This window comes from Polypterus senegalus, chromosome 14 (genome assembly GCF_016835505.1).
Source record: "Polypterus senegalus isolate Bchr_013 chromosome 14, ASM1683550v1, whole genome shotgun sequence".
NCBI classification, from domain to species: Eukaryota; Metazoa; Chordata; class Cladistia; order Polypteriformes; family Polypteridae; genus Polypterus; species Polypterus senegalus.
Genome location: NC_053167.1, coordinates 55,950,506 through 55,976,520, shown reverse-complemented (window position 1 = coordinate 55,976,520; position 26,015 = coordinate 55,950,506). Strand labels below are relative to the sequence as shown.

At 41.5% G+C, this 26,015-nt stretch overlaps 1 protein-coding gene across 3 annotated transcripts in view; it reads right to left on the bottom strand.

The window, feature by feature from the left end:
* Positions 1 to 17,666: 17,666 nt before the first annotated feature.
* Positions 17,667 to 26,015, bottom strand: part of edem2 (ER degradation enhancer, mannosidase alpha-like 2) — a 49,757-nt gene continuing 41,408 nt past the window's right edge. For all 3 annotated transcript variants that reach the window (XM_039735329.1, XM_039735330.1, XM_039735328.1), the window contains exons 8-11: positions 25,575 to 25,699; positions 23,326 to 23,470; positions 20,803 to 20,924; positions 17,667 to 18,209 (exon numbers count right to left, since the gene is read on the bottom strand). In XM_039735329.1, the coding sequence (XP_039591263.1) occupies positions 17,733 to 18,209; positions 20,803 to 20,924; positions 23,326 to 23,470; positions 25,575 to 25,699 (869 nt within the window). In that variant the 3' untranslated portion in view covers positions 17,667 to 17,732. The remainder of the gene's footprint in view (positions 18,210 to 20,802; positions 20,925 to 23,325; positions 23,471 to 25,574; positions 25,700 to 26,015) is intronic.

Here is a 26,015-nt window from a genome sequence, read left to right as displayed (position 1 = left end):
TTGCAGCACCTGAAAAATGTATTGCTGATGATGAAATCATGGTCTTGTTTGATGTCGTGTCACTATATACCATGATTCCAACTCGTCTGCCCACAGAGACTTTAGTGACAAAAATAAACAATGACCACACCATAACAAAACAAACAAAGCTGACCATGAAGGACATAATACATTAAATATCACTTTGACTGAAAACCATTTTAAAGGAAAATACTTCCTACAGAAAGAAGGTGTGCCAATGGGATTTCCATTATCAGGACTACTAGCTAAACTGGTTATGCAACAATTTGAAAGCACGGCAGTAACTCCATTCACACATAAACTTTGGATTCGCTATGTCAATGACACATTTATCGTATTAAAAAGTGACCAGCTAAATGAATTCCACAGCCACAGCAACTCAGTATTTTGCTATAATTCAGTTCACCATGGAAAAAGAAATAAATTAATGCATTCATTTCCTGGACATCTCCATTGAAAGAGCAATGTGCCTTAATTATGAGTGTTTTTCGCAAGGAGTGTTATGCGGACAAATTATTACACTGCTCTACACTGAGTTGTGTTAAGACTGCTCAGAAGGATTCACACCCACTGTAATACAAAGAATACTAAAAACAATCCTTACATAGGAGGCACCACAGACCTCACCACACAATCGATTTTAACCTGATCTCACTTCTTATTTACCACACCCTTCTCTATCATAGTGGTGTATTGGGAAGTACAATGTACATCCTCACCAAATCAGGCATCAAAATATCCCATAAACCTGCAAAAACTCTAAGGACAGTTCTTTTTAATGCCAAAGCAAGGAATCTGCATCAGGGACACAGAACACAGTATACAGTATACCAGGCAGTGCATGCCCAGCTGTATACATCTAAAACACTTGCAACATGTATACAAGAACATTGCAATGCTATCAGAAGGAATTACCCATGATCTCTGATATACTGTATGCACATACCAATTCAACTAGGGACACATTTAATTGGAACACAGTGCAAGTAAAATCCAGGGTTAATACTAAGTACCAGAGAGCTGGCTGAATCAGGGCTCTCAAAATGAAAAAGCCATTAACAAACATTTGGACATGAACCCAGCATATGCAGGCTTAAAAAGTAGGACACCTAAATAATAATAAGACCCTGTGAACCCCACCTTATTAATCCACTAGCCCCCTTGCACCTCCATCCCCTCATTTGCTATATTTTGTATTTGATTCCTGTACTATTAATCACTTCCCTCTGGTGATGACACCTGGTAAGTTGTCGATAGCTTAGGAATAAAAATATATTTTTAAGATACGTGATTTTTTTTCTCCCTTTGTGGATTACTAGCTACAAATATGCAAACCGAATCACAGACCTTTGCTTCCACGCAGTATATACATATATAGTCAACAGGTAAAGGAGCAGAGGGGTCTGCAGATATAGTTGGGGTACCAACCTGGTCATCCCTTTTAATGTCAGTGTCCAAAAAATAGACAGCAGGAAAGAGATATGACAGCTGCCTCATAAGCCAACATGACTTCTCCCAGTAGATAGTTCTATCAAGCAGATCATGGTCAGAGATGTCCGTGATGAGATAGCATAGCTCCCAACTCTGACCATTCCTTCTGGGGACAGCAGCATTAATAGGTTCCAACCAGAAGGGGCGGACTGCTGGGGACGTTGTGGGTGTAGCTCAGCTGTTGTCAGTGGGTGTCTTCTCGGTCCTGCAGAGGGAAAAAGAGAGAATACAGTTAGTGACAGCACACCCTCTCACCCCAGAGTGGTACTGTATGCATCAGCAGAGTCCGGAAAGTGGTTCTCAGACACCCATGCGTGACACGCCATCCCCAAGCCTGCCCCAGTAGGATGAAAAGACCTTACTGTCAGCTCCTAATTGGGGAGAAGGAATCAGCATTGGTGTGGAGGGAGCCTCGCCTAAATAGGACAATAAATTTGAAGGGCTGTTGGCTGAGGAATTAACTGGTGTCCCAAGGATTGGTATGCTAATGGGGGAGTAAACCTCCACCCCAGCAGGTAGTATCGAAGGTGGGAGACTATACAATTGATGTCAGAGGACTTGTGCTCATCTGCAATGTACCTCCTCTACCTCTCCAGGTACATAATGGGGTGTTCAGCTCCTTCGATGACCTGGCTCAGTACAGCTCAAGGCCAGTGTCCGAGGAATCAGTCCAGAGAAGAAAGGGTAAAGAAAAGTCAGGGGCAAACAATACAGGAGCAGATATAAGGGCTACTTTCATGTCACAGAATGTAGTCCTGGTTTCAGGAGTCCATGCCACTGTATTAGGTGCCCTTTTTTGTGAAAGTGGTCAAAGGATGGTGCGGAGGACAGCCAAAATGTTTTGCATATTCTCATCCCAGGTGCTGAAATTATGTTGTCAAGATAAGCAGCATGTTGGGGTCTGAGCAGTCTGTCCACCAGACACTGGGAAGTGCTTGGGGCCCCTTGCTGCCCAAGGGGTAAAATGCGATACTGCCAATGTCCACTGGGGGGTGCTAAACATGGCCTTTTCTTTTTGTGGAGTCGTTCAGGGGGATCTGCCAGTAGCCTTTTGTCATGTCAAGGGTGGATAGGTACTGGGTGTTACATAGACACCCCAAGAGGTCATCCACCCTTCGGAATGGGGCAGGCGTCAAAATGGGAGACTTGGTTTAGCTGACGGAAGTTGTTACAAAAATGCCAACTTCTGTCAAGTTTAGGTATTAACACGATATGGCTAGTCCAAGGACTGTGGCTGTCTTCACTTATGCCCAGGTCAAGCATGCATTTGATCTAAAGTTTTACCTCTGTCATTTTTGCTTTCAGAAGCTGGTATGGGCTTTTGCAGACTATGACTCCAGCTTCGGTTACTATATCATGGGCAACTAATGCAGTCTGGCCTGGGTAAATGACCTGATGCAGCCACAAGTTCCTTTTTTTGCTGGAGGAGAGGTTTTTCCCATTGTTTAGCTGTTTGGCTTCCACTAGTTGCAACATTGTGGGAGCAGCTGCGGTATCATTTTCACCTCTGTCATGCCTGGGCTTAAGGAGATTAACGTGATATACACGCTTTTTGGGACACTGGTTGGGACCAATCACAAATTTGAAGGTGATAGGTTCAGGGGACTAACAATTGGTTTCTCAGCTCACCTTGTATATCCGCCACCCGATATAACAGGTCATTGTTCAACACAAACTAGGGCTTGGGTGAGATAGAAACATCTGAGGGATGAACGTCAATAGTGGTGACTGCATTTTTTGCAAACTTCATTCCACTGCTTGTGCTTAAATGTCATGGGCAGGGAGTGATACTGAAGCTGCAGGAAGGCTAATGTGTCAGAAGCAGCTCCTTCCGATGTGACCAGGTCAAGGGTAGGAGTTGTCACTGATGTCCAGATGCATTGACATCCACCACTCCACAGTCAACCAGGCCCTTACCTAACCGTTTGCATGGCAGAGAATCACCTTGAGAAGGCTGGTCGCCATCTGTGGCGAGGCTGCTTTCACTTTGCTGCCAGTCCTGTCCTAGCATTACAGTGTGTGGAGGCTGCAACTTGACCACCACTCACAGTTGCTGGAGTTTCCTTGGGGGTAGAACCAACAGACCACTGTGGGGCAGAGTCGGGTATACAGGTGCATAATTATAGTAATACTAGGGAGGCAATCCCCCCTGGAGCCTTTGGCACCCAATTCCAAGTTGCAGCCAGAATATTAGTAAAATCTGTAAATGTACAAAAGAAAAATGATTATTTAATGGAGTCAAAATCATGAAATTCTATAAATATGTAAAAGAAAAATTAATTATTATTTAACGGAGTAAAAATCATGACATTTTTTTACTCTCTTATCCATTGGAATATTCCCGTTAAACTGAGGTCCACTATGCTCAATGCACGACTTTCTTGATATTTTAGTTTATAATTTAAAAACGGAATAACAATCTTAAAATTTAACAACAACACATTAAAGTTCGAAAAATTCTGAAAAGAATGATACCAAACATATATGTGTAGGTTTTAAAATAAGCCCAATTTAAAGCGTGACAAAAAAGTGACATAAAATTGTTGCACAAAATCTTTGCACTTTTAGGCTTAGGATTTTATATATATATATATATATATATATATATATATATATATATATATATATATAGAGTGTAGATTAAACAAAATTGTGTAATAAACATTAAAATTGAACTTTACATGTGCTGTCAGGGATGCCAGGGGCAACGACCCAGCCGGGACACCTTGAGGGACCGGAAGAGGGTCTACACCCGCCCTGGATCACGTGGGGGCCGCCATCCTGGTTGCTTTGGGGCCACGGGTAGAGGGCTTGGAAGCCCAACCCTGTAGGGACCCGTGGTCACCACCAGGGGGCGCCCCAATGCCTTGGGGACCCTGGACCTCAGCACTTCCGCAACACCAGGAAGTGCTGGGGGGAAGAGGAGCAGGGACACCCGGTGAGATTCCGGGAGAACAGCCGGCAATTCCGCCACACAGGGGCGTGTCCAGGGAGGAGTGCTGGGAAACACCTGGAGCCCATCCGGGCCCGAAGAAGAAGGCATTGTGTGGCCAGGACTTTGTGGGGTTGTGAGAGCACTTTTGAACATTGTAAATAGTGTAAATAAATGTGTGGTGGTGACTTAACAACATGTCTGCCTGTCTGTGCCCGGGCCGCGTCCACATCTGGCGTAGTCGGCAGGATGCGCCGTCTGGTTCACGACAGGGATCTGATATCAAAAATCTTGTTGTGGACGGCCCGGCGCAGCAGGGGACCCCACCCACGTGCCGCGGAACGGCGTGCACACAGCCCCGCGGGGTAAAAGTACCCCACGGATAGCCAGGGGTCCGCAGGAGAGCCATTTTCCCCAACGACGGATTGACAGTGTGTGGAGCCGGACTGCAGTAAGCTCCTGTGGGTGCGCTGTTGCTAGAGGCTCCCGGGACAGCATTGCATCTACGGAGGCCACGCCGAGGACGTTTCCTTGATCGGATGGGACCCGGGAGGTGAGTTCCCTGCCGGTAGGCAGCCAGCCGGCGTGTGCTTTATTTTGTAGGCAGGGACAACCCGGATCCGCATCAGTGGCAGACGTATGCTGGTCGGCGGGGCTTCGACGGCACGGTGGCGCCTGTGGGAGCTGGTGAAAAGGAGCCGCTACAGCTTCAGCAACAGCAAGGCTGCAGGCAAGCACGTCGCTACCGGAGGAGGGCAGTCAAAATGGCCGCGGACCAGAAGTCCCTCCCCCTGACAGGCACGCGGTTGGATGGTGTGTCTTGCGTGCCCGCCAATGACTGGAGAGAGGTGGGATGAAGGAATCCCCATCACGTGCCGTGGGGAGACCCGATTGGGCCGGAGGAAGAGGCCCACAGGAAGGTGCCGGCGTCTGGGGCTGACGGACAGGTAGGCTACGCGTCGGTTAACTTCCTGTCTTTGCCGGCTGCTCTGTCGGAGCTGGAGGCGTACCTTCAGTACGCGGAGCAGCGTGTATCGCAGGTGCTACGTGCCCTCCGAGCAGAATTGCGGGTCCTGGAGATGAAGGCGGTCGCGTCTATGGAGGAGCTTTTGGTGGCGATCAGACGGCGCGATGCTGGATTCTTCAGCCAGAGGTGTGCGGCGGAGAAGGTGAGTACAGCCGTCCCCGTACAGCATGAAGGAGGGTCTGCTGAAAACGGCTGTGATTCCAACGATCAGTATCAAGTAAGCAGTCCTCCGACAGTGGATGCGGCGCAGGGGGCTGTGCGCACGGTGAGTGGAGATACAGTGAGAGGGCTGGCAGGACACGGGCTGTTGAGTGCCCCAGGTCCTAGCGCCCTCCGCCCCGAGTCGGCAGCAGTCTTGCGCCGCTCTACAGGGATGCAGACGGGAAGGAGGCCCTTTCTTTTTAATAAGGAGACTCAGACTCAGGGCAACCCAGAGCGACAGGAGGAATCGGAGGGTGAATGCCGGTTCCTCCGATAGGATGGGACATGGTGCTGGGTCAGTGGAGAGGAAAGAAGTGCAGGCGGTTCTGTCTGTTCCGGCGACAGGAGGGACATGGAATACGCGGAGGTGGTGCCGAACAGGCAAGTGCCGGGGTGCCGGATGGAGGGGGGAACGCTGCCAGTGCATAGCACAGAGGGACGCCAGGGAAGGGTGTCCAGGCAGCGGTCCTGCCCCTTTGTTTCTGTCTGTTTCAGGGCCGGACCCCGGACAAGCAGTAGGACCCACTTCGTTGGGAACCTGCCCTCAGGAGAGAACTCTCCACTGGCGTGCGGGTGCCGCCACGGCTGGAGGAGGCTACGAGGGAGCGAGTGGCTCCAACCAAAGGGGCGCAAAAACCTCGGAGGGTGCCGAAGGAGTGGGCCCCGGGGTGCCGGTAAGAGGGGGGAGCGCAGCCTGTGCGAGGCACAGGAGGACAACAAGTGGTGGTGTCCAGGTGGCGCCTCCGCCCCTATCCCTGTTGGGAGAACAGGGCCGGACCTCGGCTGCCCAGGAGTAGGACCCGTTTTGGGGGTAAGCTGCCCTCGCGGGACGTCGCTCCTCCCGCGTGGTCTTCGCTGGCTGTGGGGCACGGTCAGGGATGCCAGGGGCAACGACCCAGCCGGGACGCCTTGAGGGACTAGAAGAGGGTCTACGCCCGCCCTGGATCACGTGGGGGCCACTATCCTGGTTGCTTTGGGGGCCATGGGTAGAGGGCTTGGAAGCCCAACCCTGTAGGGACCTGTGGTCACCGCCAGGGGGCGCCCCAATGCCTTGGGGACCCTGGACCTCAGCACTTCCGCCACACCAGGAAGTGCTGGGGGGAAGAAGAGAAGGGACACCCGGAGAGTTTACGGGAGAACAGCCGGCAATTCCGCCACACTGGGGCGTGTCCAGGGAGGAGTGCCGGGAAACACCTGGAGCCCATCCGGGATGAAATAAAAGGGGCCGTCTCCCTTCATTCGAGGCTGGAGTCGGGTGGAAGGAGGACAAGGCAGGAGAGAGAGAGAGTGGAGGCGGCCCGAAGAAGAAGGCATTGTGTGGCCAGGACTTTGTGGGGTTGTGAGAGCACTTTTGAACATTGGAAAAAGTGTAAATAAACGTGTGGTGGTGACTTAACAACATGTCTGCCTATCAGTGCCCGGGCCGTGTCCACAGTGCATTAACAGGAGTGGGTTTTGTTGTTTAATAATGAATTGTACTGTCAGTCTTTATTAGGTCTGACATTTAAGGTATCTTAGAGAGTGAAGAGCACCAGTGTACATTAAATTGATAAATAAATAAACATACTATGATTTTTTTGCGTTTTGCATCATCTGGTCTTGTCAACTGAGTTGATTTGCTATTGTAATGGGTATGATGTAGTTAATAGGAATGATGAGAATATTCAGAAGATGGGAGAATTAAATATGTAGGCAAATACAAGTTTACATTTCAAAAAGTAATTTGAAAATTAATCTGCATATTAAAGATGATTATTTATGCGCTGTACCAGTGCATGCTCCCCAACTTGACTTGATTTATGATCGTACTTTGAAACACCGTCCTGTGGCTGCGGTCTAATAATACTGGAGATGCCATGGAGGTGGATCACAAGGTTTTGTATGGTGACGCATACGACGATGGGGGTTCTGGCTGTTGACAGACTACTCTTTGACTGACAAGAACTGCAATGTTTTAAATTTTCAAAAGGTCGTTCATCGTGGCAACTTGCCTTTTCGTGATTTAGGTTATAGAGCAGCTCTGATATTAATGCTGCAGAGTTCTGCACAGATGCCACTGTAAAGGATAAGCACAGTCACCCACGGGAATGCCACTGTACAATTCTTCCCTGCTGCTGTGTCATATTTGAGAATCCCATTCATTGCCAGTCCATCTTTCTACCACGCTGAGAAATCTGACATTATGCTCACTCACCAATCTGACAACTAATTGAAGAATATCCATGTCTGTTGACACAAATGGGAACTTTCATTTGCCTGTGAAAGAGAATGGGTATGCAGTCTGTGTCCAACTCGAGAGCACCAACCACTCCTGGGATTCTGACTTCAGTGGCCTCCCGTTACTTCAGTCGGTTTGGCATAGTGATGTAGTCCATATGCTGGGACAGAAGGGAACTCTGAACAGCACAAAACAAAAGTGCCTGTATAAAATCGGTGCCACAACTAAAGGAAATGTATTGTGCAGAGGACTTCATAAGCGGCACCCAAAGTGCTGCCCGCTCTGCTCTTTGACCGATCAAAAGTGTCTGCACCGTAGTTTGAACTCCCATTCACTGCACCATTATGTACACTGTGGTGTCGGCTGCACAGCTGTTGGCACACCGTACCCTTTGACTTCATGGTTGTAGCTCCAGTTCTTTGCAGATTTTGAGTGGCTATGCCACTGCGGTGCATTTGGAATTCTTGTTAAAGAAATGACCAAAATATCTACTCTGCAGCATTGCGATTTCTTCAAGTAGAACTGCATGGCAGCAAGAGGAAGGTAGAAGGTTAGGACTAACAAGGAATAACACATTAATTTATGACATCTATGAATTTGAAGCACATTAATAATGATTCAGAATGTCTGCTGCACAGGAAGTTTATAAATCTCATTAAAATGACCAAGTATTGTTTCACAATTAACTCACACTTCAAAAACCTGAACATGCAGGCTTTGCAAACTATAATAATTATAAGATCACCACTTTCTAAAACGCATAATTAGTGAACAGCCTCAAAAATGCTACACAATGGCTCAAAAATGACATAACATTAACAAAGATGTTGTGGAGGAAACAAAACAAAGCTTCTCAAAAGTACTGAGATGTAGCACGGCCAATTTCACAGATGGACGGTCATCAAGTAACCTCTGGAAGAGCGTGGAACTGAGATGTGCAGTGCCACGACACAGCAATGTCCCCTGTGATGAGCAGGGAGGCCATTCATAACACTGCAGGCAGCATTCAAGTGAGTTTTGCGAGGACTTCTTGCAGAAGTGGATTGTGCCATTAAATAAATGTGCAAGGCAAGGACACAAATGAAAAGAAAAATCAATCCAGTTTCACATTTAAACAGGTGCTGTAAGAGACGTGGGAAGTGAAGATGGAGCATATTCCAAAGGTGGCCTAGCATTAAAGTCATGCAATGTTTTAGCAACTGTACATTCCTAATGTCTAATAGAAGTACAGGGGAAGAGAAAGCAAGAGAGCTCAAAGTGGAGGAGGATGGATAAAGGAAAAGAAGATCTGAAAGAAAATGGTTTGACTGGTGAGGAGGTACAGGGAGAAGGTTGACCAAGCACCTCAACACCACATGGAAGTGGGAAAAGATGAAAAAGAAGACAAAGACCTTCTTACTGCTCTTATATTTTGTTTTAGGAAGCACAATGGAGTGGGGACGCCAGTGTCGGAGCCTCTGCTGGATATGCTGCCTCCCTCTCCTCTGCTCAGACTACAGACTCTGTTTACACACAAGTTCATCCTCCACATTACACCCATACGGACTCTTGACTGTTCAGGTCCCTCTGGCTTTGACAAACATCTAAGCAGTAAATGTAGTGGAGCAGAAAGTGCTAATGTGGATGGGAGCGGTGAAGAAGATCTCAACAACAAGGCAGAGAGAGGGAGAAGCAGCACCACAGCTGGCCAAAATGGCTTCACAGAACAACAAGCTAGTACGCTCTCCTCAGCTTGAACTGAAGATGATGTTTAGTGTTCTTTATTTTATAAGCTCAGCTTCCTTTTCTGTTAGAAATAAAACTGTGAACTTTTCTCCTCTTTAGTTCAAAGTTAAGGTCTTGTATTATCACATATGCAATGTACAGCAAAATCTTTCTTCTTGTCTTTATGGTCATTGGACTTACCCAGTACAAAAAAAATTACTATATAAAAGAGGTGTAATATAAAAATATATAAAACAGTAAATCTAAAATAAGTAAAAAAACAGTCTTTAAATAGAATATACAAGCAAGGGAAGCATCAATCACACTAAAACCATTGTGAAAAGGAGGTGGCCTGGACGAGTAGAGTCTTTCAGGATACATGTATCCTTCTGGAAGCATCGTGTCCTAAAAAGGTCCCCAAATAAGGGTCAAGGATGGCCAATTATCTCTCCTGAGCAGAATTAAAGACCCTTTCTCTTTGCGGCTGCACAATTTGTGTTCCATACTGCAATACTGTATGTTGGAACACCTTCAATGGTGCACTGGTAAAGGGGCACAAGAAATCATGAGGGCACATTAAGTCTGGTGTTACTTGTCCATGTCAAGTCTTCTGTGATTTGTTTTCCTAGAAATGTACAGCTGGAGACTCCTTCAATGATGTCTCCCTCCATTGATACTGAGCCAGCCACACAATGTATTCTTAAATCGATAACGGGTTCTCTAGTGTTCTTAATGTTCAATGTCAAGTTATATTCCATGCACCACACAGCGAATTTGGAGACTTCAACCCTGCATTGTGTTTCATCCCCATTTGAATTTAACCCTAACACTGTTGTATCATCTGCAAATGTTATGATTGTGCTTGAGGGGTGTACAGATATGCAATTATGAGCATACAAAGAGTAAAGGAGAGGACTTAGTACACAGCCTTGAGGGGCGCCGGTGCTGGAAGATAAATATCATCCCAATCTCTTGGCGATTTGTCCTTGATCCACACAGATATGGGCTGGCTGAGATCCAGGTCAAGCAATTTAGTGATCAACCTGCTGCAGACAAGTGTATTGAATGATAAGCATCCTCACATATGTCCCTCTCTGCTCTAGTCAGTACAGTGTAGAGAATATTACTGTCCTCTGGAAATCTATAGACATACTGGTGTCAGTCCAAAGAGGGTGGCAGTCTTTTGAAGCACTTCATTGTAATGGAGGTTAAGTGCCGCAGGTCTATTGTCATTTAGATATGTGCTAGAACACCACTTTAGCACTGAAATAATTGTGACGGTTGTCATAGAAGAAGGAAATATTAGTGAATATTAGAAATTCTTACTTGCATAATGTTCCTGTCAAGCACAATAATTAACATAAGACATCAGGCTCAAAAATCAGTTCCACCTAAAATCTAATAATAATAATAATACTAGTAATAATAATCACAGTAAATGTTACAAAACACATTATGTATGCTAAAACGTTGGAAGATGTGGCTCCTTAATTCGCTCAGCACTTTACAGTTTATAACATATGACAGTTCTTAAAACTCACAATTTCCATCCATCCATCCATCCTCTTCTGCTTATCCGAGGTCGGGTTGCGGGGGCAGCAGCTTGAGCAGAGATGCCCAGACTTCCCTCTCCCCGGCCACTTCCCGAGGCGTTCTCAGGGCAGCCGGGAGACATAGTCGCTCCAGCGTGTCCTGGGTCTTCCCCGGGGCCTCCCCCCAGTTGGACAGGGAGGTGTCCAGGAGGCATCTTGATCCGATGCCCGAGCCACCTCATCTGACTCCTCTCGATGCGGAGGAGTAGCGGCTCTACTCTGAGCCCCTCCCGGATGACTGAGCTTCTGACCCTACCTTTAACGGAAAGCCCAGACACCCTGCGGAGGAAACTCATTTCAGCTGCTTGTATTCGCGATCTCGTTCTTTCGGTCACTACCCACAGCTCATGACCATAGGTGAGGGTAGGAGCGTAGATCGACTGGTAAATTGAGAGCTTTACCTTACGGCTCAGCTCCTTTTTCACCACAACAGACCGATGCAGAGCCCGCATCACTGTGGACACCGCACCGATCCGCCTGTCGATCTCACGCTCCATTCTTCCCTGTAAGCAGTATAGTACTATAGCTTTCACTAAAGTTCGTGTGTATGTCACCATTTTGGTTGGATGTTATAATCTGATGTCAGTCAAACAGACCAGGCCGCAGTTTTTTGAGTAGAATTTCTGACTTGTGGGGGCATTCCATTTAAAAATCCCCACTTCTCAGTTCATTTGCAGCACAACATTAGTCTTGCGGACGTTCATTCAAATTATTCTCCTCTCGGTAAGTCGTCTCGTCATCAGCTGTAGTCAAGCCTATGATTGTGGAATGTCCTCAAACCAAGAACCCACGTCAGGGAGTTTGGTGAAAGTCTTGTTTGGAGTTAAAAGTGTTGGAGTCAGAGATGCAATCTGCAACTAAATCTTTTTATCCAGATGTTCCAAGGAACTGTGCAGTGCTAGGCTGACCTGTTGTGTTTATGAGCAAACTGCAGGTGTTTCAAGCAGTCTTTTGAAATGATTTAGGAACAACGGTATGTTTGGCTGTTCAGCTGCCATCTCTTACTCTTACTAGGCACAAGATTAGCTCAACTCCAGCTGTGTTTTGCATATTTCTTCACTCCAGTTGACCACAGATATGGAAATGTTCTTCAAAAGGTGTAGGAGTTCATTAACTTCATTATTGTCATCTGTGCAGAGTACAGTGAAATTCTTACTTGCATGTGTTAATAAACTTGCAGCAAGTCACCACTCGCCAGTGCCATGATTAGTGAGGAGAACAACCTCACCTCAGAAAAGTACCGTACTAACTACCAGTACACAGCTGAGGACCAACTCATGAAGTTCTTTCCGAATAACCCATAAAATTTATCATGGTTTAGCAGTAAGACTCATGATTGAGCCGGCCTAATCATTCTTTTCAAACCTCAGCTTTTATTTAACTGATTATAACCCAACTGTTAGATTGTAGCAACATCTATTATTGCCTTTCATCAGCAGTCTGTTCTTTGGCCACAGGACCCCCGCTGGCTGGAAATTTCTTGATGTTGTCTCACTCATGTCTTGAGGGACCTGCTGGCGCTTTCATCTTCAACTTACATGGAAGGAGCAAGTCTATTGAATTACAGGTGCATCTCAATAAATTAGAAGATCATCGAAAAGTTAATTTATTTCAGTAATTCAATTCAAAAAGTGAAACTCATATATAGATTCATTACACACAGAGTGATATATTTCAAGCATTTATTTCTTTGCATTTTACCGATTATGGCTTACAGGTAATGAAAACTCAAAATTCAGTATCTCAGAAAATTAGAATATTACAGAAGACATAAAAAATGATTTTTAATACAGAAATGGTGACCTACTACAAATCACTTAATAATTGGTTGGGGCTCCTTTTGCACAAATTACTGCATTAATGTGTGTGGCATGGAAACGATCAGCCTGTAGCACTACTGAGCTGTTATGGAAGCCTAGGATGCTTTGATAGTGGCTTTCAGCTCATCTGCATTGTTGAGTCTGGTGTCTCTCATCTTCCTTTTGACAATAGAGAATCTATAGGGTTTAGGGCAGGCGAGTTTGCTGGCCAATCAAGCACTGTGATAGCATGGTCATTAAACCAGCATGACGGGCTCTAAAATTCCCTGCTAGATGGCTGTGCGGACTTTGGACTTGATAAAACACAGTGGACCAACACCAGCAGATGACATGTCTCCCTAAATCATCACGGACTGTGGAAACGTCACACTGGACCTCAAGCAACTTGGACTCTGTGCCTCTCCACTGTTCCTCCACTCTGGGATCTTGATTTCCAAATGAAATGCAAAATTCACTTTCATCTGTAGAGGACTTTGGCCCACTGAGCAACAGTTCAGTTTGTTTTTTCCTTAGCCCAGGTAAGACGCTCAGGAGTGGCTTGACACAGGCAATGCGACAGTTGTAGCCCCGTCCCGGATACGTCTGTGTGAGGTGACTCTTGAAGCACCGACTCCAGCTGCAGTCCACTCCTTGTGAATCTCCCCAAATTCTTGAATGGGCTGTGCTTCACAATCCTCTCAAGGCTGTCATTATCCCTGTTGCTTGTGCACCTTTTTCTGCCACATTTTCTCCTTCCACTCAACTGTCCATTATTATGCTTGGATACAGCACTCTGTAAACTGCCAGCTTCTTTAGCAACGACCTTTTGTGGCTTACCCACCTTGTGTGGCCTACTGGACCAGACTGTGAGACCATTGAAAGGCTCAGGCCACTGTTGCACGTTTTTGGGTTAATTAGTTGAGTGGAGTGTGACACCAAGAGTCTACAATATTGAACTTTTTCACAATATTTTAATTTTCTGAGATACTGAACTTTATGGCTTATAGCTAATGACAACCCAGTCAGCAAAGTGAAAAAAATAAACGCTTGAAATATATCACTCTGTTTGTAATGACTCTATGTATCAGTTTCATTTTTTTGAATTGAATTACAGAAATAAACTTTTCGATGATATTCTAATTTATTGAGATGCACCTGTACACAGTCACGGAATATATATTTGAAATTTAAAATCATCCGTTTTCTTTCCTAGCTTCCTTCATTTACAAAATGCAGAATACAATCACTACCCAGCCATATGGCAATCCCAACAGCCGTCTTCTCCGTCATAATGTCAATTTAAACATCTTCTTTCTGTCTATTTCCTTCAAAAGTCTAGGGTGCTCCCACAGTCTAAAACCATTTGTGTCAACATGAATGATGTTTTTACGTATGTTAGTATACTGTTGATGAGTGAGCCTCTAGCTCTGTGCCACAATGAATAAACAAACCGATGGATATTTTGTATATGTTATATGAATAGCATGGAGTGATAGAAAGAGGAAGTGTAATTAAAACTTTCAATGATCTGTATAATGGTGATGACACCACTTACAGTACCTGAAACATGAACATTTAAAAACATTTGATGAAGATAAAAGTAGTCAATGCAACACCAATGTTGGCTTACTGCTCAAAGCAAGGAAGACCATTGTTATTTTCTACTTCTTTGAACAACTCACTGAAGAGGTGGCAAGTCATACATATTTAATAATCTTTGACTCAACGATCTTCATGGACAGAGAGAACAGCCACAAAAATAAAAAACATATATAAGGAAAAAGCCACAGAAAGTGGCTAACACAAACTAAAGATGCCATCATCAGTCACAGAGGTCAGAACAGATTAATGTCTTCTCAATACCAAAATATGGATTATCAAAGGAGAGAAGTGTACTCACTATACAAAGCTGTACTCTTTTGTCTCAGTGCCCATTCTTTTCCTCTCTGCATTTATAGTATTATGGCCACACTTCTCCTTTCCCAATGAGCCTCCAAGCTAAATTAGAGATTACTTCTGGACTTCAAAGATTATGTTTATTACAAATTGCTATCAAAATAGGTGGTAAAGATAATTAGGAAACCAAACAGATGACACAGTGGTGCAGTAGTTAAAATGTTTCCTAACTACTATTTTCTGGGGTTAAATTCTGACCTAATCATTGTCTGCATAAAATTAAGCCATTTAAGGAACAGTCCAAATCTTGCCTCATTTTATGGAATCGTACAGGATGTCATGGTGGCACACAGTTTCTCACATAAAAGGGTTTCTGTTGGGTGCTCTGGTTTCTTCCCACAGTCCAAAGACATACAAGATTGAGGAACTGGTGCAACTAAAGTATCCCTCGAGTGTGTGTCTGTGTGTACTTTTGGTAGTTTTTGGTGGACTGGCACCTTGTTCAGCTGCCCCATGATTCTGCCAAGGATAAGCAGGTTCGAAAAATGGATGGATGGTACATTCTCCTGTTTAAACCTCCTATTTTGTAATGGAAGCACTGCTATCAAAAAGGGATGCACAAGATTAGCAGCAATGCTACCATCCACTTTACTTTAGTTTAACTTGCTTAACAATTTAATTTAGCAATAACACTTAATAATACTTAAATACAGAGGAGATATAACTTTAATATTAATTAGTGCATCTTACTACCAACTAAAAGTGCAATTCTTAGTTACATTTTCTTTCTCTAAAGTATTATCTACCAGTAGCGGCGCATTGCACACACTTGACTTGAGCATTCCTAGTTTTCCTCCTCTTTCTCTGCTTCCTGAGCAGCTTTTTTCTTCTCCACTCTAGCGGTCCGCTTCTTCTCTTCTTCTCTCGGCATCTTTTCGCGGTAAAACTGATTAAGTCAGTGTCTGTGTTGCAATTACTTAGTACATTTGTCTTAATCTTTCACTTAAGCTGGCACTTAAATCATTCTTGAGGCAGATTGAAGACTTAAGATATGAAGTGGTGTAATAAGAATGCAAGTTTAATGTCACTGTGCTGTGTACAAAAATTATTTTATACATAAACTCACATGGACAGGCCAGGCCAAACTTAGTACACAGGGGCTGTCAGCATTTAGAAACTGCTAGTCTGGCATTTGGAGAAAGAAGGGGACAACTGCAAAAATAGGCATTGTACTATTTCTGTGTGTTAGAGATGAAATTGAATCCTTTCCTTTCCTTGTTTGAAACATGGGGCCTGTACACGTGAAGGAACCAGTATAAAAGGCTTGGACAGCAGCCAAACACTTCAAAGCCAATGGACGGATGGATGGGGGATATCATCATTCATCCTGAAAAGCCTTCCAGCGCAGCAGACAAAAAAAGGCAGACTCTATAGTTCAAGATCCCACCTTGATATTGTCATGCTATTATGGCTTCCCGTCTGTAATGCCACGTAAATCGTAGTAAAGAAAGCTAAGTTATTTTCTCTTATGTGATTTGTACCACCGTATCACTATGGAAGGGATATCGCCTTTTATTTTCATATCTCTATATTTTTGGTTACTTAAAACACCGCAATTTAAAAGAACTTATTCCAACTAGGGAGCTATATCGCCCCCTAAAGGAAACAAATGGTAGGGCATTTGACGGCGAATAAGGTAGAGATGAGAATGGCGCATGCACGCTGCTGAGAGTTGATTCTACAATAAAATAAAATCAGGAATAACCATGGAGGTCAATCATCACCCTGAAAGTGGATAGTAGACGTCACGTTGTATGTGTGCACCAAATTTCAGGCTTGCAAGCTACAGGTGATTTAAAATCCTGGACAGACAAATGGACAGCCACGGTAGAATATTATATAATACTAATCCAGATGTCTAGCTTTTTAAAAGTGATTGTTGAAAAGTTTAATGCTCTGTTATTTCTGGCTAATAAAATTGATATAACTGGAAGAGGAGTTCTCAATCTGTTCTCATCAAGACAAGCACATCATTAACCGCAATCACAAATCATGTGCATTGGTCATTCCACTGCTGGTTTATGTTTAGGGAATATTCAATGCTACTTTACATGTAAAGGGCTTCTAATCCTGCAACTGAAGTGTGTGCCAAATCTGTTTATTAGTTTAGGATGTCTTTAGGATGTTTGCGCTTACTAATAAGATCTAAAAGTGATTAAACAAATATAGTTGTGAACCACTGATTTAATACATTTACAAAGTACTTTTCTTCCAAAGTGATATGTGTGTGTGTCCTGTTGAAGTTTTTTTTTTTTTTTTACAAAGCAAATAAGGGGGAAAAATGCAGTTCTAAGTATTATATCTCTTAGCTGTCAGTGTGAACCACTAGTCTATTGATCCTCAATGTAATTCAAGACTTGGATGGTCCAATCTCCATTATTAACTGTTTAAAAAAAAAAAAAAAACACTGAAAAATGCAAACAAACAGGAGGTAAATATGAAAACTCTGCCATGGTGAGGCCAAAATTTGATGCGAGGTAACCAGAAACCAGCACTATCCATTGCACTACATTGAACCAAAGTCAGGTAAATTAATAAATATACATATTTCATCACGACTGTTTATAAAAAAAAAACCAAAAAAAAAACAACAAATTAAATATGTTTCCTAATACGAGAAAAGATATTGAAAAACACCAGGGAGAACCTCTGTCAAGGCAATATAAATGTAATAAAAGTAAAATGTAGCTGTGAAGAATCTATGTATAAAAAATATTGCATTCAGTTAAAAAATCTGAAATTAAATATTTATTTTTTAAAAAGTTAAGTAACTTAATGGCATGCAAGTATTTTATGTATCATCAGAAAATACTTGTCCAAGTACTGAAAGTTTAGTAGTAAAAAGTTGACTAGGGCAGCTGAGGATTGGAGCTTTCCTTTTCTTTTTGTCAGATTCAGTGACTGGTCCTATTTCAATTTCATTCTTGGTATCTCCTTGTGCTGCTTGACCTATATTGCTTGGTGATCTGGAATGGAGATGAGAGTTTTTTAAATCAAGCATCATCTCTTCCACCTCTAGGAACTCCTGTCGTCCTCTACTACAGCAATGTAATGCTGCAGGATCAAGTGGATGGGCTTCAGTGTTGAAAATATACCCTCCTGCCCCTAAGATGCAATCAGCATTCAGAACACCCCCTGTGTCGAACTGAGAACCACTGTTATGAAGAAAGTTGTCTGGGTCAAACAGGAGATAGAGGTACTTGACTGTTTCGGCAAGGAAAAAGGACTCCATTCGGTTATCAAGCTTATGATCCCTCACATCCTTAACCTACAAAGAAATAAAAATAATTATCACCACAGCTTCATTTCAAGAACTCAAACCATTCACCCATTACTAAAGCTGTTGTGTACAGTTTTGGATTTTGGGGGGTACCAGAATGTGTCTTAGAATAACTGGGCACAGACAACTAATCCACTGCAGGACACATGCAGCTACACACCATATCAGGCCAATTTTGAGCCACCAATCAACCGAACAGTCACACTTTTGAGATGGAGGAAGAAAGTCAGACTACACATAGAGATGGGAGAGGACACATAGAATACGCAAACAGAACACCGACAGTAACTGGTGTCCTGGAATTGTGAGGTGGCAATAATAACCACTGTACCATTGCTCTGCTCCTTAAAGAATTTGAATATTCAAAATTCATTTTTGGCAGTGCTTTTTATGCCTTTAATTTTTCTGGAAAGCATCTGAGCAAATATTAACAACAGATCAATTATAAAAAACATTTTCTTAAATATTAATCAAAGCTAACACTCCCTGGAACAATACACACAAAAACACTTTGCATGTAAAAGTATTTCAACTGTAAATCATGTAGTATTTCTTAAAAAAGTCTCCTTAGGGCACCAATCTGCTGTGACAGGAACTTTGTAGAATGAGCTTCATTGAGCTTAAATATCCAATTATAATAAGAACAAAAAGCAAATGAATAACAGACAATAGTTCTAAATGTTAATATTTAAAATTACAGTGAGTCATTATCAACACTGAACCACAAAGAGCCACATGAACAAAAATCTATTGATACAGTTCTCCATGTATTCAATAAAAAAAGAAAAAGAAAAAAACAAAACAGAAGCAGCACTCCAGCACTATAGATAGAGCTAAATCATTCTTGCCGAGTCCAGAAAAAGCTTTGCACTCTTTTAGGGGAATTTCCTTTTTTTATAATTTTATGTAATATAAAATATTACTTTTCCACCGTGTTGAAGAAGGTTAATTAAGGTTCAAGGCCAGTTAAGCAATGTTATTCGACATGGAGGCAATAAAAGTATACAGAGAGATTTTTATAAGATTTTGAAAACACTTGAACCCTTGATAAATGCAGGTACTGATCTGGTATATTTCCAAATAATGACACAAGGAAATCAGGAGTGATTGTAGATACAAAATTATGTGATTAATGATAAAATATATTCCCCCAAAAAGATCTGAGTGTGGGGTAATTCCATAAAGTATGACATAGCAAGGCAATGGGCTTGATGAAACTAATCGCCATTGGGATCCACTCCTTTGACAGATTTTAGTTACGGTAGTTAATTTGAAGGATGTATGCAATGTACAATTTGTTTATCTGAACTACTCTTAAGCTGAGACAGAGAGTCTATCTGGAATGAGCAGGTCCCAGATCAAGCATACATAGTAAATGATGAAACAGCAAAAACAAATAACCCTGCAATTCCTAACTGCTGATCACTTTAAAGGAAAACTGAAATAGAGCTTGAGGATACATTAAATAAAAGTTTCAGGTCCATAAAATTTTAAGAAGGATGATGTATTGAAAAGCAACTTCAATACTGCAATGACTTTATGTAGATTACAACAGAAAAGGTAATCCAGAATCACTATTGAATAGTATATTAACAATGATGTGAAGCATAGGCACAGTTTAAGGAGTGGACAGTGAGAACTGGTCTCCTACTCTCCAGTTACATTTTGTTACTAGAAGTCTCGAATAATGGGTATTTTTTTTTTTACAATTTTTTTTTTTTTTTTAAGGTCACAGTTATTACAAATATTTTAATAATCAATGAATACACTGCATGGTGCAATCATAAAGATGCTGCCTCATATTAAGGAAACCGGATGCATTATCCTGGGTGCTCCCTGCGTTTACATTTAAGTCTGTGTATGTTTGCTCTGGCTTCCTTGCACAATCCAAAACCACGCAGGTTAGGTGAAATGATGATTCTAAATTATCCTGTGCGTATATTTTCAATCTGTATTTGGCTGGAGCACGGTGCAGGTTTTGTTCCTGCCTGGACCCGTTAATTGCTGGAATGGCTCCAGATGCCCCCTGTCCTGGATAAACTTGTTTAGAGGACGGACAGCTCAAAAAATACCATAATCCGTCTTGACCAAAACAACTCTCCCTTACTTGTTGCCTATCCTTAAAACAAACAGGAATATTCTGTGCAATTTCAACTAAATATTAGTTTACAGAGTAAATTTATATTACAAACAATTTGCTATATTTAAAATGGGATAGAATTTTTAATATTTACAGATTCGCAGTACAGTTGTGACTCAAAAAACTACAGTAATTCTTTATCGTTTGTCTGGTCCTCCAAGCCTAAACCACAGTTTCTCAGGCTCTTAAGTGTTAAGATCTAGAATAGATATTTTTCCTTGGTGCCCTGGAAATTTAAGTAAAAATCTGGAAAAGTAATTACAATTAAAAGAATTTGAATAAAGAAAAGGGAGAAACAATTGACTCTTTTAAGACACACACTCAAAGAAAAGGGAGAAACGATTTAAACAATAGAATCTTTTAAGACGCACACTTAAAATCTGCCAATATATTTTAGGAGAAAACTTGAGAAACTACAAAAATGCAGATACCGACACTTACTGTTGCAAACCCGCATTCTACTTTGCTGATTTTTTCAATGGATTCCAGAGCATCATGTCCCATTTTCAAAAAAGTTGGATCACCAGTGGCACGGTATAAATACATTGCACTTTCAATCAGCTCTGTTTAGAGAACACAAAGGTTATATCAACAGGGAAGTAAAGAATATATAACATTTCTTTTAATACTTCATAGCCATTATTGTCTTGGCAGTTATTGGAAAATATGAAAAAGGAAAGCTACATACCCTCTTAGAGTAGCATTTTAATCACAACTATTTAAGCTTGGCAGAAATACATAAACGGTTCTTAAATTCGCCATGTATTTTCACAGCCCCTCTTTATCCTCAGAGCTTTCACTGGTAATACTGCATCATGTTTTGCAAAGGAAAGGCAAAGGAGAAATGTGTGCAGTGATGTATCCATATCATACATTTCAAACAGCATTTGGACATCTAAAAATGTACATAGTTACTTTGCACACAAGTTAGTTAATTTCATGTGACACTGCAAAAAATACTGAAAATGTTTTTGTTTTCTGTTATATGGACAGCTACTTGCTAGGTAATGCCAATGCAGGGCTGCATACAATATATGCAATCATGAGTAACTCCACGAGCTGAATGAGGAAGGGGTTACAAGTAAACATGCTGATAAATTGTTATCAAGAGTTTGCAAAGTTGTAGATGGTAGTAGGGAACTGATAAAGAATTTTTAGACTGGGAAAACTAAAGGACTTTAATGACAACACAAGGCATGAGAGTAAAATTCTCATGTAACCAAAACAACTGAGGAGGACATTCAGGATCAATTACCAATTAGTAAAGGTAGAAGTTGACAAGGTGAAGTTAGTGAAGTATTGTAATATGAATAAACTATTTAATGAAGAAAATGTTTGCCAGGTTACTCTTAGTAGGGAGGCAAGAACTGAGAAAACTATGAGTGAAACAGTGGTTAGTGTTTGTAGTGATAATAATGACTGAACAGGCAAGGTAGGTGGCTTGGGACTGGCAAACACGCAAGGTGCAGATAAAACTTCAATAAAATTATTTCACAGTTTGCTCCTATTCAAGAAAATGATGGAATGCTGTGATCTTTTGGATGAAGACAATCCTGTTTTGATAGTAAAAAAAAAAAAAAAAAGTAAGAAAATAAAAACTACTGAAAAGGAAAACTGATATGAAAGTCAAAGATGGCAGCTAAATGAGACAAAAATTAGTAAGACAGAAAGGGGCAAATATAATAAACATGTTGAGGAGGGTGCAGTTTTGTGCAGAGGCTGTTAAGAGTGCGTTCATAAAAAATTTGTAGCGATTATCCCAAAAGGTAGTCCGTATAATCTTTAATGCTTGTCAGCCATGACTAAGGAACATCCTAGAAGATGTAGTAAATGTTAAAAATAGGTGCTGACAATGGGGTGGTTTTGGATAAAGAAGGGAACTCTGCTTATTAAGATGATGGGACTGTAGGTGACAGAAAGGGGCAGATGCAGATGGTGCAGTGGTGGCAATGCTACTCTGCAGTAAGGAGGTTGTGAGTTCGCGTTTGGGGTCCTCCCTGTATGGAGAGTGCTTTGAGTAGTGAGAAAAGCTTTATATAAATGTAAAGAATTATTATTAATGAAGATTTCTTGGAAAGTTGTCATCCACTCAGAGTATCATCTTGTCATGAAACTGGAGTATTTGTATAATTGGTAAGGAATTTTCTTTCCACCAGTTATTTTGTTTAGGTGTTCTATATTTGCTTCTGTATTGTTTGACGTGAAGCTATAAATGATAAGATGCTATAAATATTAATTTAGAAACAAAAAACACAAATAGAAAATCACTTAAATTATTATTTTCATTTATGTTGCAACTCTTTGTCAGACCACAACGACAGGTTGTTAGGGGGCAGATTCATAGAAACTCAAACAATCGCCCAAGTTTCTGGATAAACAAAAATTTAAATATTTTATCTCTGTTCTTTTTTATTTTCTGCTTGACAATAAAGGTCAAAATTTTTTGACTATGCCTTCTATTTAGCTTTTCTCATATTTGCCATTCTGTGAATTCTGTCCTCCTGGTTTTGACCCATGCCCATTTCAACTTAATTTAGGTTTTCATTTACTGGTCCATCCATTTTTCCTAACAGTTTTGTCTCTGCAATGAACACAACACAGACTGGCATCTCTAGTATGTAAAAGAAAAATGTAAGTAAGTTGTACGTGATGGGTGGCGTATAATAAGATATAGTGGTACCTGGAACACTATGTAATGTTACAAAACACCTAAATTACAAAAATTAACTGGATTTGCAAATATTCATCAACAGAAAAGTGTAGAAAGAATAAGTCATGCGGTGAAGAGAAACAGGCCAATTTATTGACATATGCATCTGTAGTACTTGTAATAAAGGAAAAAGAAAAACAAACTGATGGGAAAGCTGCATATTAAAATATCAACTGTTATTACTGAAACTCAGTTTTTGATCAGACTATTATATATAAAATAGTCAATTTTTAAGAATAATTAATACATCATACCTGGTCGCAGAGGATAGCCCTCCCTTTTGTCCACAGTGTACCCCTGAGGGATGCTATAGAATTCTGGGAGTCCTCCAAACTGCTTCCAAACTGTGTAATAGTTAAGAAAGGTTTTCATGGCATTATCCAAATCCCCAATCAGGCTCTATAAGTTGTAAATGAGGAAAGAATCAAAATATGATGTAGTTTTTCTGATGTCACCAAATATATATAAAAAAAACCAAGCACCTTTTCTTCTTAAGGGCTGGCAGAAAAATAAATGTTTGTATATGTTTCTACTTTTTACAATAGAACCTGCTTTTTTTTGAAGCTTGGTCTTATTCTTCTATTTCTTTTAAGTTATGTGCTTTTATTCACCAACATAATTTATTAACAGATGACTCTTAGTTAAAAGTGGTTAGTGAAATTAGCAGGATTCAGGACAAAACCACATAACAGTTCATTTAGGTTGCATGATCTCTGGCCTGCTGTAATAATGAACAATTTTTTCTTACTTTTTCCCTCCAGCTTAGAAGTGTCTGGTGCTCATTTCCACTAACCTTCAGCTAAAACACAACATTTAGTCCCATTTAATGAAGCTTACATATTTCTGGAATTTTAGAGTATCCAAGATGCTAATTTCTTGTACAGAGTGCTAAAAAATACAATGATACAGATCATTTTGCTTAAACAGCAAAAATAATATATTCCTGAAAGCAAACTTCTAAAAACAGCTGCTGTGAATTCAAGAGGCACCTACACCTATCATACTACAACTTGTGGTATATGAACTGAGAGAATAATGGCATGGGAAAATATAAAACACTGCACTTTAAGAATTATACACTCACCTAAAGGATTATTAGGAACACCTGTTCAATTTCTCATTAATGCAATTATCTAATCAACCAATCACATGGCAGTTGCTTCAATGCATTTAGGGGTGTGGTCCTGGTCAAGACAATCTCCTGAACTCCAAACTGAATGTCAGAATGGGAAAGAAAAGTGATTTAAGCAATTTTGAGCGTGGCATGGTTGTTGGTGCCAGACGGGCCGGTCTGAGTATTTCACAATCTGCTCAGTTAGTGGGATTTTCACGCACAACCATTTCAAGGGTTTACAAGGAATGGTGTGAAAAGGGAAAAACATCCAGTATGCGGCAGTCCTGTGGGCGAAAATGCCTTGTTGATGCTAGAGGTCAGAGGAGAATGGGCCGACTGATTCAAGCTGATAGAAGAGCAACTTTGATTGAAATAACCACTCGTTACAACCGAGGTATGCAGCAAAGCATTTGTGAAGCCACAACATGCACAACCTTGAGGCGGATGGGCTACAACAGCAGAAGACCCCACCAGGTACCACTCATCTCCACTACAAATAGGAAAAAGAGGCTACAATTTGCACAAGCTCACCAAAATTGGACAGTTGAAGACAAAAAATAAAAAATGTTGCCTGGTCTGATCAGTCTCGATTTCTGTTGAGACATTCAAATGGTAGAGTCAGAATTTGGCGTAAACAGAATGAGAACATGGATCTATCATGCCTTGTTACCACTGTGCAGGCTGGTGGTGGTGGTGTAATGGTGTGGGGGATTTTTTCTTGGCACACTTTAGGCCCCTTAGTGCCAATTGGGCATCGTTTAAATGCCACGGGCTACCTGAGCATTGTTTCTGACCATGTCCATCCCTTCATGACCACCATGTACCCATCCTCTGATGGCTACTTCCAGCAGGATAATGGACCATCTCACAAAGCTCGAATCATTTCAAATTGGTTTCTTGAACATGGCAATGAGTTCACTGTACTAAAATGGCCCCCACAGTCACCAGATCTCAACCCAATAGAGCATCTTTGGGATGTGGTGGAACGGGAGCTTCGTGCCCTGGATGTGCATCCCACAAATCTCCATCAACTGAAAGATGCTATCCTATCAATATGGGCCAACATTTCTAAAGAATGCTTTCAGCACCTTGTTGAATCAATGCCACGTAGAATTAAGGCAGTTTTGAAAGCGAAAGGGGGTCAAACACCGTATTAGTATGGTGTTCCTAATAATCCTTTAGGTGAGTGTAGATTATGCCTACATACAGTATAAAAACTGTACATTTTCACTGGAACAAAAACATTTTTTATTGATAACTACTAATGGTTTCATTGAATTATTTTTATTATACATGTATACAAAATTCAATACTGAAAGCTTAATACAAACATTTTTACTGTATCTTGTGCATATCAATTTTGATTTTATAAAAAAATATGCATAATACCTGCATCCCTGGCCAGAACGCCTCCAAAGACTGGAACACTGGCATAGTAACAGTCCCCTTATGCATTTGAACCCAGAGGTACCAGTCATCAAACTTTGTGTAGTTTTTTAAAGCTTTATCATATTCTGTAATTTTAAAGATAGACAAAAATAAATATGAAAACAATACTGGCCAACAACTGGTAAACAACAATAGCCTTTTACACGGCAATTAGTAAAAGGGTTTGCTTAAAGTATATTGCAAATAAATAACAATCCAAGAATAACTAAAACAACCTTGTCCTGGTACTTTCAACTACACTTTCCCCTTTATTTAAAATAAGTGGTTATTTACATCAACACCCTAATCTGCAAAGAATGAAAAACTGTTTTCTTATGGAATGTTGTATTTCTCAGTGATCTGCCAAAGGGACTTTATGTTAGACCTCCTAAACAAATATCT